Source organism: Bactrocera tryoni, chromosome 3 (assembly GCF_016617805.1).
Source record: "Bactrocera tryoni isolate S06 chromosome 3, CSIRO_BtryS06_freeze2, whole genome shotgun sequence".
NCBI lineage: Eukaryota > Metazoa > Arthropoda > Insecta > Diptera > Tephritidae > Bactrocera > Bactrocera tryoni.
The window spans coordinates 67,693,130-67,711,808 of NC_052501.1; the positions used below are offsets into that span (position 1 = coordinate 67,693,130).

General features: G+C 39.2%; 1 protein-coding gene across 1 annotated transcript in view; it reads left to right on the forward strand.

Annotated features, from left to right (window-relative positions):
* The window catches only part of LOC120770742 (sodium channel protein Nach), a 39,914-nt gene extending 30,324 nt beyond the window's left edge, over nucleotides 1–9,590 (forward strand). Inside the window, exons 7-9 of the mRNA XM_040098330.1 lie at nucleotides 4,075–4,166; nucleotides 6,514–6,619; nucleotides 9,481–9,590. Coding sequence (XP_039954264.1) covers nucleotides 4,075–4,166; nucleotides 6,514–6,619; nucleotides 9,481–9,590 — 308 coding nt within the window. The remainder of the gene's footprint in view (nucleotides 1–4,074; nucleotides 4,167–6,513; nucleotides 6,620–9,480) is intronic.
* The last annotated feature ends 9,089 nt before the right edge of the window (nucleotides 9,591–18,679 follow it).

An 18,679-nucleotide genomic window follows, 5' to 3' on the forward strand; every position in this document is an offset into this window, starting at 1 on the left:
CTACGAACGCTTGGAGCGCACCTTTGAAAGCTGTCCCCCTCACGATTTCAAAATCGGGCTAGGCGACTTTAAGGCCAAAGGCATCTTCGGCACAGCGGTCGATAAATTCAGCCTCCACGATGAAACATCATCAAGTGGATTGATGCTAATCGAATTTGCTAGGGCCCGACATATGGTTATCTGTAGTACTAGATTTCAAGATAGAAAAATTCATCAAGCTACCTGGCAGTCAACAGATCGAAAAGCCACTAATCAAATCGATCAAGTTGTGATAGACGGAAGATACGTCTCAAGTGTTTTAGATGTGCATACACTTCAAGGTCCTTACATTGCCTCGAACCACTATCTTGTTGCAGCCAAAATACGCACCCGCCTCTGTGCAGCAAAAAACTAACGTCAACAAACACAAGGAAGGTTAGACATCGAGAAGCTGCAATCGCAACAGACAGCCGAACGATTTTCTACTCGACTTGCATTCCTGCTCTCTGAGAGCCATTGATTTCAACTTTTGGTTTTCGGACAAGGCAAAGCGACGCGCATACCAAGTTTCATCAAGATATCTCTATTTTTACTCAAGTTACAGCTTGAACAGATGGACAGACTGCTAGAAGAAAATGTTGGTCCAACTTAGCTTATATTCAAATATAAGTTTTCTGTTGATTCCAACAAAAATGCAACAACTTAAGCGCACAACATAGATTGTGCTCTTCAACGTTCCACATGCTGATATTTTAAGGAAATTAAAATTCATGTTCAAATTATGCAATTTACTCATTTTGCCAGCAATGCTCAAGCTTGCGTGAGTGCTAACGATTCACTAGCTTCGAACACTTTTCACTTGTCCATTTCCGCATTTTAACTGTACGGAATAGCGCTTCCCACAACTCTCCCTTCCATGTGCACACGAACTTGAATGCACGAAAACAGTGAGAGAGTACAAATTACATTAGAGACGAAGCACGCTACGGAAGACGGACCGACACACTCCAGCGTGTGGGCAAAACACACAAAACACAAAATAGTAACTGGCACAGTAGCGTGAAACAATTGGCAGAGAGGGCAGCTGAAATTAAATAATTCACACATACGAAGGTAGAAAAAACGGGAGGGAGTCGGGGAGTAACAGACAGACACGCTGGTATGTCCATGTTTTTGTATGCATTACCGAATGGCAGCAACGAGTGCTGGACACGCAGTGCAGATGCACAGCAATATCAACACCATCATATATTATAGCAAACTTGAAAATGATATTTTTCCTGTGAACACCTGCTGCATGCAACCATGAGCTTATGACCTCTCCGCACACCGGGACGTGCATACTCACACAGACATAAGGGACATAACTAAATTTTGGCATTCATTGCTGCATATCACAGCCTGCTTGAGTATTTTATACCAGGCCACACACACATGCACACATACATTCATACATGCTTATATGTATGTATGTACAACTGGATATGCACATGTCGGATGAATATTAGGAAATGTGGCATTTGGTGCTGATCATACGCAGATGGAGTTTAGCTCAGGAATGAGGGAAATAAGAAAAAGTAGAAATGTAATAGTTTTAATTTCACTTTCGCCACCTGTGGCCCCCGCTGCTAGACGACATGCCTGCTGGTTTTGGTGCTCTGGAGATTTCGTGTGAACTTTGGTGCCGAAAATTATAAGGACAGTTTAATGGTAAAAGGAACACCAAGGCATGAGTTATCAAAACTGTTCGTAGTTGTTTGTTTGTATCAAATTAGTCAAAGAAAATAAAAGTGTTGATAAGCTTTAGTTCAATGTTGCTAAAATTTCGCAATAAATGTTCTCTGATGACAAACCAAATAGAGACGAGCTAGAGTTATCATATTTGTTTAACTAAAATAATCAGATGTGCAAGGCTATTTGTGATGGGTTGCCGCTTGTATTTATAAAAAATTGTCGTGCCTTTGTATATCCTCTCATGCTTCTCTTCAATAAATCTCTGTCTTCTGGTAATTTTACTTCAGACTGGAAATTGACATTCATTACCCCTATACTTAAACGTGGTAGTAAGGAAGTAGTCTCTAATTACAAGCTTATTTCTAAACTGTCTAACATTTCCAAACTTCTTGAGTGCTCTGTTAAAAATAAGGATTTTTTTTGCTTAAATCAATCGTTAACGTCAATCAGCACGGATTTGTCTTTGGTTGCTCCACTGTGTCAAAAGGTTTCTCCGGAGTTTGCTGAATAGACAGAAGCCACACGGAATTACATAAGCCGATTACGTTGGTTGCGGCCATTTATTGGTTGAAAACCTCACAAAGACTAAATGAAGTATGCGACGATGCAGTATTGTGGTGCAGAAGACAAGAGCTGTCAGCCCAAAAGACCGACCTCTTTTTACGAACAGCTTTGCACAAACGGCGCATAACACTCAAATAGTACTACTTGTTAACAGTTTGGCCAGTCGGAATTCATAGTGCACCACACCTCGATAATCGAAGAAAACTGTTAACATAACCTTGATTTTTCAACTGCTTTGACGGAGTGTTTCCGGCTTTGGCTCACCTTTACCACGTCGTCTGTTTCCCGGTCTTCGAGTACAGATCCAAGACTCAGCGACACTAGTAATACATTTTATGACATCCTGGTAGTCAGAAAGCATTCTTTCACAGACGTTAACGCGACTTTGTTTTCGAAAAATTAGTGATTTTGGAACCAATCGTGCTGTCACTTTTCTTAGACCCAAATAATGCTTCAAAATCGTTTTCACTGATCCTTCCGGTATTTCAACAATTCCAATAAGACCTCTGACTGTTAATCGCACAGAAACAAAATATTTCGACGAATAAATAATAAAAGGAATCTCGTATATCCTGAAGCCTCTCAACAGAACATAGGACAACAGGATCGTGGTAAACCATGTTGTCGAACCAGCCCTATCACAAACACCTAATAACGTGGGTATTTAGAAGACTTTCGATGATTCTAACTTTTTGCTTCTGAGAAACTTGAAAGAGATTTTCGTTAATCTTTATAATCTCATCTTCTTGGAAGTCTAAATCTAGTTACCAATTTTGCTTTTAGAAAGCTCTATTTTTGAAAACAATTATATTTCAGTAGTTTACTAGGCTCAAGGGCTTACATGAGCTTCCTCGGGTAAAAAACAGCGTTTCTTCAACATTTTTTCTCATATAAAAAATGAAATATTTTATTAGAACTATTTATTGTTACAAGTGTACACGAATAACAAAGAAACTCTGAAATTTTTGGAAAAAAAAATATTTTAAACTCGGCCATTGTGACGCTATTTCAGGTGACCCCTGCGCCCGCATTGGCAGGATAACTACTTACAGAATTATCTAAAGTGAAAAAATACGTTTTTTTTTTGTTAAAACCTTAACTTAGAACTTAAACGAAGGAAAAAAACTGAAAATTGGTTTTTTGGCAGACATTTTTACGAAAAAATTAAATATTCTTATATTCTTTAAATAGTTGTAATGGAAAAAAATCCTTCGTCCAAGTCTTTAAGAATTTTATCTCAAAGACCTGTGTAAAATTTCATGAAGATCGGTTAAGAAATCTTGCGAACCGACTTAAATTTAGGACAATATTCTAGAGGTGTTCTAGAATTTAATAAGGCAATAAAAAATAGATTTTTTAAAACCCATAAACCCATTGAACTCCTTAATCTGGACATAACAACATAAGGGAGTTAAGTGAGTCCAGTAATTAATTTGAGAAACTCTACATTGATCTCATTGCTGCGTGAAGACATTAAACAAAAAGTCATAACTTCGAGAATACCGGTTAATTAATATTTCCAGTGAAATTAAGATCATTCTGATGGTAAAAATAAATTCCCCAACCAACCGGATAGCCACCAGGAAACAAAGACATGCAGAAAACGAAGACATTGTCATACTGTTGCTTTAACGCAGCACTACCAGACATAGAGCTTATTGTTGGAAATAAAATAAATCTCATTTCAAGAACTTTTAATTCGTCTAAGTCACTTTTTCCATCCAAATTTTAGAAATTTTTAACTATAAATTGTAAATATTTTATTTTCAATATCTCTTGTCAACATTCCATTTTCAGGAGAAATCATCTCGCTCAAGTCCAGTCGGTATAAAATCGATTGTCATTGCCTGTCAAATTGCGATGACTCCAATTTCTTTGTGCAGTCCCATGTAAGTATTGTAAACGGTTTCACTTGTCATTTTTGGTATTTACACACACGAACTTCATATCACTCACCCACATATGCACACAAGTATGCCATATCATATCACATATGTATATATAACTAAACTATATTTGGTAGTGTCATCGCCAAGTGGAAAGCGCCAATATGGCACATGCGGCACCGTTATAACTGCATCATCATATGAGTAGTATCAGTTACTTATGAAGTGATGAAGCAAACTAACGAAAAATAGGGGGTGTTTCTTGAGAGTTAGGTTAAAGAAATTTTTAGGTCGAAATCTCCGAAGCGGGATTTTCCGCATAGACTTTAGACTTTATATGTATATCCCCACAGGAAAAAATCAAACGTTGTGATATCACACGATCTTGGGGGACAATCGACCGGCCCGAAATTTGAAATTATCTGCTCACCGAAGTGTTCTCTCAATAAATCCATTAATTAATACGATGTGTCTTGATAAAACCAAATGTCACGAGATCACCACCTTCAATTTCCGGCATCAAAAAGTCGGTTATCATGGCGGGATATCGGTCGCCAGTTACGTTTTCATCGGCATCATTTTTGAAGAAATATGGACAGATGATTCCACAAACCTCACCAAACCGTTGTTATTTTCTAGATGAAATAGTAGCTCTTGAATATCTTGAATCTCTTCAGGTTGCTCTTCGTCTCCAACGCGGCATTTTTGGTTGTTTACATACCCGTTGAGCTAAAAATTAAGGCCCATTTCGCTGAACAAAATTTGGTACGAAAACGTCGGATCTTCTTGGAACTTTTCAAGAGCCCATAGAGCGAGCGATGTCGCTTAGGAAGATCGATCGGCTTCAGTTCTTACACAAGCTGTATTTCGTAGGCTGTCAATTTAAAATCTCGATGTAAAATGCGTCAAGTCGTTCTATACGTCAGCTCGAGTTGCTGCAAACGGTGTCGAATCGACACTCCACGGTCGATAATAGTAGGTTTTATGTAAAAATGTCTCTAAAAATTAGAGAAAAACACAAAACTGTTATTTGTTGACTTAACGTCAGAAAGTAGAAAATAAATGTTATTAGGTATTCATTTAACTTAAATCCATCTGGATGACAAGGAAAGTCTTCGAAGAATTAAAATAGGGTTCAAAATATAATACGAGCTGACAAATGTATCTCTGATTAGCTTAACAAGAATATCGCGCCAATTTCCCTAGAACAAACCTTGATACCGAAAATCATAGTAAAAATGCCGCTTTTACTGGAGAACCTGTTCCAGAAGACAATAAATCGATCGTCCAAACTGGCATGTCCAAATGCACTGAAGTGAAATAGTACTGTAAAAAGAATATCAGACATTGGATTTACTGCTCGGTTCATTCGATCAGTATTTGTATGTAACCAAGGTCTGGCATGTCAATGTTTTATTGTCTAAATCAACTGTATTTATAGAAGTAAACGGAAAAAATTACCCACCACTGGAGTCTATAGTCGTCGCATTTATTAAACGGTATTCCGAATGGAATATCACTTTCACTGAAGCAAACAGATAGAATTTCCAAAAAAGTTGCGATCCTCAATGAACACCCTGTTCTGATTTATCTACAGTTACATATATTGCAGTCGTAAGTCCAAAAATCAATTCACACACCCGCTTGACTTCCGCAAATGCACATCCTCGCTCGCAACAATGTGTGCGTTGCCACAAATTTCCCCGTGTTGTTAGCATGCAATAGCTCGACTACCAGCATATCCGGCTGCTGCTGTTAGTGCCACAATTTGTATGCCGAATTATTGGCGATAAAAATATTTTTGGTCCTCCACACTTTTTGTCGACTGCATTCCTTCATTCTTGTATTTTTTCTCTCTCTCTCTCTCTCTCTCTCACTTTCATTGCATTGCATACTTTTATACAAAGTGAGAATGTATTGTAATGGATTTTTATAAGCGTAATGCTCTGTGTATTTGCAATGCGACAATATTGAAAATTCTGTCAGTATTATTGTTAACTATTTTTTTTTTTTGCGCATGAGTATCTTCGTCGGGGAATGAGCCTGCAAAACGCAGTGGAAGGAAAATATTTTCCTTCGAAATTGATAGTCTTATTTGAGCACAGTCGCTTTAGTATGTTACTTCAAAGTGTTGTTATTGCGAAGCATGCATTGCAATGTGTCAATGAAAAGTGCTGCAATCGAGAAATGCTACAACTTCTGACAACAACATTATAAAAGTTGCTTGATTTATCATTTTAGGTGAGTTCATTGTTTCAAATAGGTTATGTCTGACGACGCTTCAAAATCTAAAAATGACTGCTTCTTCGATTTAATGTATTTTATTTTTATGTCATTTAAATTCTTACAGCGATCCAGAGTTTGGTTTTTGGGCGCAAACCTCCAGTGGGGCATTATAGACTATCCAAAAATGCAGCTTAGACGTGACGTGCTCTTCTCCTTTGCTGATGTGTTGGGTAAGTGCGAGCCATTGATTACGAAAACCTCTTTATCAGTGTTGTCACTGTAAGGAAATTTTTTGGCACCGCAATGCCTCACCAATCTGTTGGGGAACTTCAAAATTTTCTTATGATCAAAGCATTGGGTTTTATTTAACTTCACATTGCCAACATTTTTACACAAAAATAAACCTTAGAGGTCAATAAAATTTAGCTTCATGCACACCTTCTTTTTTCTTCAAGCCAATAGTATATGTTTAACCACTCCCTAAGAAAATTTCCCCTTAAAGGTCAAGGCACCATGCGCCATTACAATAGTTTGTGTAATTTTCAAGAATTTTCTGAGTTGTCGGCAATCATTCGCACTGTTTAAAGGTCAAGATTCTAAGTTAAGAAGAATTAAACATGAGTTTCCGCAGCATTGTGTCTTCTACCCGCTACTATTAAACTTCTATATTTCGAGAATTGCAGCGTCTGTTCACCAAAGGTGTGGATGTAAGCGAGCGTCAGTCTTAAAACAAGCAGCTCGCTAGATAGATATGTATAAAGCCTTATACAGTCCTGCGCTGGGTTTGTGACCTACCACTTAGAAACCACTCCTAATAAAAAGAAAAAAACAGCATCCAATAATCCTCACAAAGCGAATACGTCTATGTAAGCTGACGTTGAGTAACACCAAAAAGGTTCGTCAGGATCGAGAAGGACTTTTCCGAGCCGTTCGATACCAAGCGAGGTTTCAGGCATGCGGATTCGTCACTGTTGACAGTCATAACTTTGAAGTCGTAGATAATTTCGTCTATCTTGGAACCAGTAATAGCAGCAACACCAATATTAGCCTTGAAATCCAACACAGAATAACTCTTGCCAACTAGCTAATTTGGACTATGTAGACAATTGAGGAGTAAAGTTCTCTCTCGACGAACAAAAACCAAACTCAATAAGTCACTCATTATTCACGTCCTGCTGTATGGTGCAGAGGCATGGACGATGACAACAACTGATGAGTCGACGTTGCGGGTTTTCGAGAGAAAGGTTCTGCGAAAAATGTATGCGCCTTTGTACGTTGGCTACTGCGTATATCACATTCGATGGAATGATGAGCTGCATGAGATATGCAACGACATTGACATAGTTCAGTGAATTAAAAAACAGCGGCTCGGCTGGCTAGACGTTGGACAAAAACACTCCAACTCTGAAAGTATTCGACGCAGTACCCGCTGTGGGAAGCAGAGGAAGAGCCACTCCGTTGGAAAGAGCAGGTGGAGAAGGACCTGGCTTCGCTTGGAATCTCCAATTGGCGCCACGTAGCGAAAAAATATAAACGACTGTTAAATCGGATATAATCGCGTAAGCGCTGTATACGCCAATAAAAGAGAAGAAGAAATCCATAGCGACTATAATATATAGTACAGACTGGATCTTAATATCATACTCGATAGCGTTAAAATTTCAGCTGTCAACTCATGTTGCTTCTTCGTAATAAAATCGCCTATTCCCTAGCCAACAGTTCCTGGGAAAAAGACTGAAAAACGATGTTGACAACATACAAGCCAATTGGTCGACCGGTCATCAACTACTGCCTAGGTGTAGTGAAACGCAGAAGAAGAAGCTTTAGACGGATCAGAATACTGCACTCCGTACCATTACAGGATGCCTCTTCATATATCCTGTCGAACCTGTACATAATGAGGCCTGTTGCTTCCGGCCAAGGAACACAATGCACTGCTCTTCAAGAAATTTGCTGTGATCATTTCGCAGAAACCGTAGTTGAAGTCAAACCACCACCCCTAGTAGACGCTAATAGATGTAATAGCTAATAACAGTTAATTTAGCAAGATAAACTCCTACTTATCCAGAATCGACCCTGACATACCAAAAAAACGTTTTTCGTACACTGCTTGGGTGAAAATTATGATCATCTCATACACTTAATATTTCTAGTTCATGGCATCAAAGGCAATGGTACAGGGTTGGCCATCTAACGTTTTAAATTTGAATTATCAATATTTCGACATTGGAAACGTCAAATACCATTCGGAAAGTGACAGATATTCAGTAAAAAGCTTAAATTTACGAAATGGGTCGTTATTCACTAGAAGAAAACTGGGGAAGATCTAAAGTACGAGAAAGAAGAAATTGAAGAAATTTTTAATAAGCAAAATAACAACGTTTACTATTTTATGGGGAGCCTTCTGAACAGGTTTTTCACCTCCACTTCCTTTGATAGAAGAGTTAAAACTAGGACCAAAATATACCAGCATGATGTTTTAGAAGGCAAGATAAGATAGTTAGGCAATACCCTGTTCGATGGCGAGCATATTCTACTCCGACACATAAGGCAAAAATCTACCAGCGGTGTCTTAAAAACAATATATCTGGTTTCGTTGCTAAAGATTTAAATTTACGGGACTATAGTTGGTAGTCACAATTGATTTGATGAGTATTTCGCTGTAGAGCCCTGACTTGAGACTGAATGACTTCTTTTTATTCCAAACAAACTAACAGGTCGAAGTTTTTCGACAGCTGAAGGGGCGGTTGATGCGTTCAAAAGGCATGTTTTGAAGATACCTGATCTCTGAGTGACGAAGGTGTTTCGACAATTGGTTTTAATGGATAATATTTTGAAAACCAATAAGCGATTTTCGATGATTTTTTTTTGTTCTCTAATCCCGAAATATAAAAGGCAAATGTATACATATACATTATTAGATAAAATTAGCTTTATTAAAAATTGTATTATAGTTAAATTTTCATAACACCCTAGATTTATAATAGGACTTATGGCAGGACTAAGTATAGTATGAAAGCATTGCGTTTCTGATTATAATCTTTATTAACATACATATATTGTATATACATACCGCAATATCTCTTTCCAGTTTATATTGGCGGTCTAATTGGCTTTTTCCTGGGTTGCAGTGCTCTAAGCTTCACGGAAGTCATCTACTATTTTACCGCCCGTCTTGTGAAGAGATTGTTTTGGACATAAAAAGTGCTACAACATGCTATCATAACATAAAACGGAATCAGCTTATTGATAAAAATAAAAGTATTCAATGAAAATTAAAGCCTTAAAAAGCACAAAAAAGCTCTACAGCTAAAAGTGGCGTCATTATGGCGACCACAGACCGATTTGTTTACGCACAAAACAAATGAACGCATGAGTTGTTTTAAAACTACACTGAATAAATATCAAGTATAAACAATTTATACTTACACACATACTGATATTTTTAAAATTAAGCGTTCTATATAGCTTTGGCCCCAACTACCTACTACATGCTGACATGTAAAAATTAACGAACCGCTGCCTGTACTACTCATGCCATTCGAGGACCGCGGTTAATGCCGGTTATTTATGCCGGAAACGTCGCCAGTATTTTTGGCTTAATGCTACAACAACAAAAAGTACACACACATACATACATATGCATACATATAGTATAAAATTAATACGGACACTTGTTTATTGACTATAAGCCCAGAAAATTTTTGAACAAATAAACAAATCAACATTCAACAGAAATTGTGGCACCACAATCAACTTTCCGTTTTATTGATACAAAATTGTTTGGAGAGTGAGGTTAGAAAACCATTCCATATCCTTGTAGTACTACCACACAAAACCCATTCCATTAGCAATATGACTTTGGAAAAAAGAAGAAAACTAAATGACCACGCGTGGCATCACTGTGGCGTCACCAAAATCAAACGTTATTGGCAGCAGTAAGGGCAAGCTAGTAGGGAGCAGAATGTGTTTTGCCTTTCGATACATACTTACGTACATCCTTGTCTATGTGCGCCCAGCGTATTTGCGACAAATTGCCAGATACAAGCCATAAATGGCAAAGGGTAGAAATCTGCAAAGGTTGTACAACTTCCGACCAACGGAATTTCACTTTGAACATCAACAAGCCCACGGGCCGAAGAACTTTTATTATTCATAAGCGGAGTCCGTGAAACAGTCAGTCAATTTGGCAGTAGTGAAAGCGTCAATGGTGAAACTAGAAAAATGAGTTGCTGATAAAGGCAATGCGCGTTTTCTGTTAAAAAGGGTGTTTCACAAGTTCAATACATCAAAACATGCATCTAGGAATAAGTTATAAAATTATACGAAAGTAAATAAAATTAAGAACTAATGAAATATTTTAACTTCCAATAGTTCTTTCTCTTCGGATATAGCTCGAATCCAGTTAAATTTTATTTATCCGGCAGACTTTAAAGAAATATAGAAATAACAACAGAACGTTGATTTAAAATAATGGAACATTGCCAATGTCAACACTTGAGGAAACTAATTATCCCTGACTAATGCATAAAAGATATGAAGATGGCAAGGTCCAGCTTTATCGATCCCACTACTTAACATCTTCATGCAAAGTAACGAGTTTTTAAGGCGTGTGGGTTCCAACGAGGCAATCATTTTTTCGGAGCTGGTCTTTTTTACAGCTGTTACTTGATTTATACTCGTTTGGTTCGCCTTTTCACAATAAATAGGCTTCTCCAGAGCAGCGCATCGCATGTTCGATGAATCGGCCCAAAACGAGATGGTCACAGATTCCGATTGCCATTGCCGAGAATCACTTCTTCTTCTTTATTGGCGTAGACATTGCTTACTTTATTTATTTAGTTCAGTAGTAGTAGATTGAAGAAGTCGCACGAAAGGTAGGCGCCTTCCCTAAAACCTCGTTTGGTTTCAAACGGCACAGTGCGGTCCTTAAAGATCGTCATGGAGCTTTTGGTATTGCTCAACGTTAGTTTACACAGGCGTATTAATTTTGTGGGATTACCAAATTCAGACATAATGGCTTTTCGTGCTATCAAAAGCAGCTTTGAAATCGGCGAAGAGATGGTGTGTGCTGATTTTAATTTACTGATTTTCCAGGTCTACAGCCACACTTATAAGGTCCAAACAGTTTGTTGACGGCGGGATTTTATCTTTCACACAATACGTTTAGGAGGCTTATCCCACGGTAGTTGGCGCAGATGTTGGAATCTCTCTTTTTGTGGATTGGGCAGAGCACACTTTAATTCCAATCGTTGGGCATGCTTTCGTCCGACCATATTTTACAAAGAAGCTGATGCATGCTCCTTATTGGCTCTCACGTCACTGTTGACAGTTATAACTTTGAAGTTGTAGATAATTTCGTCTATTTAGGAACCAGTATTAACGCCACCAACAATGTCAGCCTGGAAATCAAGCGCAGGATTGCTCTTGCCAACAGGTGCTACTTCGGACTGAGTAGGCAATTGAAAAGTAAAGTCCTCTCTCGACAAACAAAAGCCGAACTCTATAAGTCGCTCATAATTCCCGTCCTGCTATATGGTGCAGAGGCTTGGACGATGACAGCAACCGATGAGTCGACGTTACGAGTTTTTGAGAGAAAGATTCTGCGAAAGATTTATGGTCCTTTGCGCGTTGGCCACGGCGAATATCGCATTCGATGGAACGATGAGCTGTTCGAGATATACGACGACATTGACATAGTTCAGCGAATTAAAAGACAGCGGCTACGCTGGCTAGGTCATGTTGTACGGATAGACGAAAAGACTCCAGCTCTGAAAGTATTTGACGCAGTACCCGCCGGGGGAAGCAGAGGAAGAGGAAGACCTCCACTCCGTTGGAAGAACCAAGTGGAGAAGGACCTGGCTTCGCTTGAAATATCCAATTGGCGCCACGTAGGGAAAAGAAGAAACGACTGGCGCGCTGTTGTTAACTCGGCTATAATCGCGTAAGCGGTGTCTACGCCAATTAAGAAGAAGAAGTGCGTCTCACATCCCTCTTCAACTCTCGGTATTTATTCCATCCCACTCCTCATCGTACCGCCTGTTCTTTTACATTTTCCGAAAACCAATGGTTTCGTTTGGAGCTGTACGTAAGGAGCTTGAAATGCCATCCCACAGTTCCCTTATACCGTGTTGGTGACGAGTGCTCTCAGAGAGACCATTACTCCACCTCAAAAAGTCACTATTTGGCGAACTCTATTGGCAAAGTGTATCATTAGTCCTTATTTATTTAAATATGAAGCCAAGATTTATGCACTTTTTCGTGCCTGAATTGCTGACCTGCCGACCCAATCACTGCAAAAAGTAGTCTAAAACTGGCCTCTCGGTAGGAATTTAGTCCAGCCAGCCGCGGCGGTCACTTATCTAAAATAAGATTAGAAACTTTAAATGACCAAGATAACCTCGAAAGACTGTTCAAGCAGGCTGACAGGGGCGCTTCATCTCAAAAGCTGAATAACTAGTAGTGTGACAAAAAATGTTATAAGATAACAGACATCAAGTAAAATATATCTTTGTGAAGCTAGAAAAAGACGGAGCGGCCTTTCACTTAAAGAATGTACAAGCTTCAAGTGTCCTACAAAAGTCTTAAAAGTAATTCCGAGCGTCTGCTGAGGTAAACCGTCTATTTTCATAATTTTTATTATCTTTCCGAAAACAAAGCATTTTTTTAGCCCCACACTTAACTAACTCCGCTAACTCAATCTTAGACATCAAACACACCCTGTTTAATTTATATAGTATGTACGCATACATACATACATATGTATATAAACGGACCTTAAAGTTACCCCCTCCATGCTTGTACGCAACCCAAGACACTGTGCCCATCAAGAAAACAATAACCACCGTTAACTTGCGTAATTTCTGCCTTGTCATCAATTATTGACGTAACGGATTGGCCGATTACGATTGTTACAGTCGAGAGTACGTCTAATACAACACCAACAACAACATGAAATAATAAACAAGGCAAAATATGCGGAGCAGCAAAAAAAACATTAAGAACAATAACAACAAACAATGGTATAAACTACATATTATTGAACCAGGAAAAGTGTGTTAGTGTGCGTGCCGAGCTACACATACACACACTCAAATAAACCGGCATCCAACTGCCAGCTGCCTTCGGCCATTTTACTACACAAGCGTCCCCTCACCAGCCGACACTCAAGCAAGCAACCGTTCAACCAGGCCACGTTGTGCCACATTCCTCGAAGCCACACCACTTTGGTTGGTTTATCGAGACACTTGATATATGGATGTATTTTACTTAATATTTATGATTGAATGAAATGACAACATCAGCACTTGTCATTTACTAGCAATATCGACAGGATTAGTGGGAGCCGCATGGCTGGCATGCTTAGTCATCCACCAACGCAGTGCTTAGAAGACGCGCACGGATGGTCAGTTGTGGAAGGATGGATGCTCGCTTGTGCTGGCCGTTAACGTTTGCCGCTTAACGGTTATCGAGGGATCATATCCTAAATTATTCATAACATGGCTACTTACAACGATAATTGTTGACCGATTGTCGCTTATCTGATGACTTCGAGTGGCCGGTTGTTAGCCATCATTCTTTGGCATTTTCGTTTTGATTTTGTTTTGGTGACATTACTGTCTGGTCGTGTTGTTGCTGATGTTTCATAATTTTTATGGGCTTAATGTGCGATAAGCTATACGTAAGTGCATATAAAAGTAGTCATAAAGTAAAATAGAATATTTCTTGTAACTTAAACTTAAATTGAATGATAAGACTTTAAGGGCGATAAGAGTTTAACCGAAGAAGAGTTTTGTCTTTTCGGCTTTCCAAAATTCAGTGGTTTATTTACCATCATGATTTATTGTTAATGCTATGAAGAAAATCTGAAATGACCTCATCGGTTACATACATACGTCGAGTAAATGAACGAAAAAGTTGCCCAAAAATTGGACTTTCCGAATGGACCACCTAAGACGCAGACGCGGTCAACATTTAAATGAAATTATCTTCAAAAAGTAAATGTCATGAACCAATCTAACGTTTCAAATAAAGAACCGATGAGATTTTGCAAATTTTATGCGTTTTTTTTTAAAAAAAAAGTTATCAAGCTCTTAAAAAATCACCCGATATAATACATCAAACATAGAAGACTTCCCGTCAACAAAGACTATAACAAAAGGTTATATAGTTCACTATATAAACTATTCTCTTTACTAGCGTAGACACCGCTTATGCCATTATAGCCGAGTTAACAACATCGGACCTGTGGTTTCTGCTTTTTACTATTTGGCCAATTCGAGATAGCAAGTACAGTCAGGTCCTTCTCCACCTGATCTCTTCAACGAAGTGAAGGTATTTCTCTTCCTCTGCTTCCAACGGCGGATACTGAATTAAAAACCTTCAAAGCTGGACCATAAATTTTACGCAATAACTTTATCTCGAACGCTCCTAAAGACGACTCAGCTTAAGCACCATATAGCAGGACAGGAGCAATAAGGGATTTCTAGAGATTGATCTTTGTTCGTCGAGAGAGAGAGAGAAATTATCTACGCCTTCAAAGTTATGTCAATAGTGACGTGAGAGCCTAGTCGCAAGTGCGACGACTGTTTGCTTGATGACGGAGATATTTCGTGTTGTCCTCGTTCACAAATGCTTCACTTCCTTATCCAGCCTGCAGAAAGCAGAACAAACGGCGCGGATGTTGAGGCCCTTTATATCAATATCGTCGGCGTACACCAGTAGTTGCCTTCTATATTTAACTCTGCAGCTAGTATTATTTTCTCTAGTTTTAGATTGAAGAACTCACACGCTAGAGAGTCCACTTGTCTGAAACCTCACTTGGTATGGAACGGCTCGGAGAAGTTCATTACGATCCTAACGTCAGCTTTCACAGCCATATTTGTTTAGCAAAGATAACAAATACCGACATAGCGAAATAGAGATAGTTAATTTTCGCGCTTTCGAAAGCGGCTATAAAAGCGATGAAGTATTGATGTGTGTCACGGGTCTTTTCCAAGACTTGACGCGTGGTGAAAATCTAGCCGATACTAGATTTTCTAAAGCCACGCTGTTAAGGTCCAACAAATTTGTTGACGGTGGACTTCAGGCTTTCACACACTCGATTTTCATCATAATCGGGCAATGGTACATCTATTCGATTGTCATCGATTGGAGAATCGTGTTCGCCATCTTCGGATATTCAGCAGGCTTCAGTATGCTCTGAACGTCAGCCACAAGATCACCTGTTTGGATTTTACAAGAGTATGCTCCGGTCTTGAAACCTTCCCGTCTGCCAGCTTGTCAAGCTCTTCGTAGGCATTTCGGCCTCTCTCTTTTTTTATCTGCAAATGCGTCTTACTTCCCTCTTCAACTCTCAGTAACTATCACATCCCCTCGTGTTGTAGTCAATCGCAACATTGCGAGGCAGCTTGTCCGCTTTCTCTCCACTGCGACACTACAGTCCTCAAAAGAACCAGCTGTTCTTTCGTTTTCATTGAGAGTGGTTTCTACGTAAAAATAAGTATAAAGCTTTATATACATTCATATAGCGAGCCGCTTGTTTCGAGATCGTAGCCCGCTCGCAGCCGTACCTCTGGTAAACAAACGCTGCAATTAGACTTCAGCGAACCCTTAAACTGAATATGTCAGTTTAGCTCCGCTGAAGCTTCCTCTCTTTCAGCCGGGACCCCAGGCGCCGCCCAGTTTGGCTACCGAATCTTACACAAGGGTTGGTCATTTTTCTAGGGTGAGCGGCGTAGAGGCAAGACTAGGAATTGTGTAAAGCCCTACGACTACAACTGCTTACCCAGAACCATGACTGGAGAATTGTTCAGGCAGCAGGATTATTGTTCGTTATGTACTATATTTCTGTGATCCCAATGGTATGACATCCATAAAATTTATGATAAATAAATCGCCTCAGATGGAGCTTCACTCATCGATCAAACGTGGTTAGTCTTCCTGTATTAACGAATGTCTAGAACTCTGTTGAAGAAAGGTAAGTGTCATCGGAACCACATAAAGGTTTATTTTATGAAACTGTATGCACAGTGTCGAGCTGTGAGAAAAGAGGTCTGAGATAAATAGGTTTCTAGACATTCAAATAGGTGGGTAGAGTCATGCGGTGTTCTTCGTAGGCAAGAGTTTTACAAACCTTAATTACTAACAAGGAAATCTTAGAACATGCGGTTTTAGTGCAGAGTTACATTTGTAGCTGGGTTACAGAGTGAGTTCGAGACTCTAAATTGTCACTTAATTACTGGATTACCTCGAGATGGAGCCTTCATTGCACTACTTTCTTCCTAAATCTGGAGATAAAAGCTTCTATGACAATTTATTTAAGGTCTAAAAGAAAAATCTCCATGAACTCTTTTATTATTTGCGGCAACGTAATTTAAGCAGTTGAAATTATATTTATAGTTACATGTGAGTAACGTAAATGGATATTTATTTGTTTTATGCACGTAAAATAAAAACTTTCCCCTGTTAATGTACGTCATATCCACACAATTATAGCAAACTCAACTTTAATTTGCGCAGTGGCACGCTCTGCTGCCAACAACCGCAGCGTGTCCAGCTTCCGAGTCATATCGGCTGCGAAAAATAATCCTATTCCAGCAAAACTCCATTTAGAATGGCCAGTGGAGAAACTTTCGAAACTGTCGAAAAACTTTTCGGTCACATGACCCCCCTCCCAACTCCTCACTCCCCACTTTTGGGTGCAAAACTAATAAAGAGAAAAAAGAATGTGACAAACCGCACGCCTATTGCAGTGCCCTATATCCCAGGGTGCTACGGGCGGGATTGCGTTACAGCACCCACCCACATACACACACGTACACATTTGTATATTTCGTCGTTTCTGGGGCAAACGCTGGCTTGCCATGTCGCATTTTGTTGCATGTCGCCTGCTATTTGAATGTGTATGTGGGTTTGTGTGCTCACAAGCATTTGGCGAAGTTTTGAAACAATTAAAACAATCCTTTTGCTGTGTTGCATTCCACACGAATGGGTCACTTGGCAAATATTTATGATATGCTCGCCCCCCTCTTCTCTTTCTCTTCCTCTTCGTACAGCTTTCACGTCTATGCTTGAGGTTTGGCTGTCTGTGCGTACATATACATATGTATGTATGTGTAGGTAAGTATATTTGTATATGAACTTTGCTCACATTTTGGTGTTGTTGCACGAAAAGCGGGTTAACGGTTCAAACACAAAGTGTCACTAAATGCCAGAAGGTCGGTCATATCACTTAATTTTGCTCTGGAATTTTGTTGCATGCAAGCAAGTGTTGCGAAGAAAACGACAAGGAAGGTGTGTAAAAGAAACGAAGAAAGTGGGAAAGACTGAGCGACGGACGTCTATGCTTTGCGTAGACAACCGTTATTAATGTTTAAACGCTTTAATTGCATAAGTAAACACCAGTAAACCAATACATGCCATGTGCAAGTGTTTGTGTGTATATGTAAATGTATGTGTATGCCATAAAATTAATATTATATTAATAGTGTGTGAACAGCTATAAATTAACAATCACTTTTTGGCTTCAACTAACTGACATTTGACCCAAAGTCACAAGCCTACAAATGCTGCGCATATACATTGTGACAAAAAAGCACCCGGAAATTGTAATTAAATCCCTAGAGTAGTATGCCAAATATGAGTGCGTTCTGTCAACCAGTTTGCTGCTTAAGTCTGTATACCTCAGTGGTGCGTAGCGATTTTTTCAATGGAGAAAAATATTGAAGAAAGAATTTGTCTCAAACTGTGTAATTCTAACCGAATTTCGTGTGCGGAGTCGTTGTGAATGTTTTATCAAGAATACAAGCCTACGAGTGTTACAAAGTCTTCAAATACGATCGTAAAATCGTTGAAGATATGCCTCGTTCTAGGCGACCTTCAGGTCGAAGTGTCAACTGATGAAAATATTCAAAAAATGAAGGAAATGACAATGGAAATTGTCAGGCAAGTGTTAGAGAGATGGAAAGAAAGCTCGACATATCTCGCGAGTCCGTTCGAACGATCTTGGTGGACATTTTGGGTATAAAACGCGTTCTTGCTCGACTCGTCCCGATAAAGCTGAATTTTTTTCAAAAAGAGTGCCGTAAACAGGTCTCTTTGGGCATGCTTGATCGTGCGAATTCCGATCCCACATTCATTGAGAGCATTATAACTGCCGATTAACATGGATTTATGAGTCTGAAATGCAAAAAGTCAACAATCATCGATATGGAGGAAAAAAAAGAGCCGAAAACAAAAAAAAACCAGGCCAAAGCCGCTGAAAAATTAAGATGAAGCCCAGGTTTTTT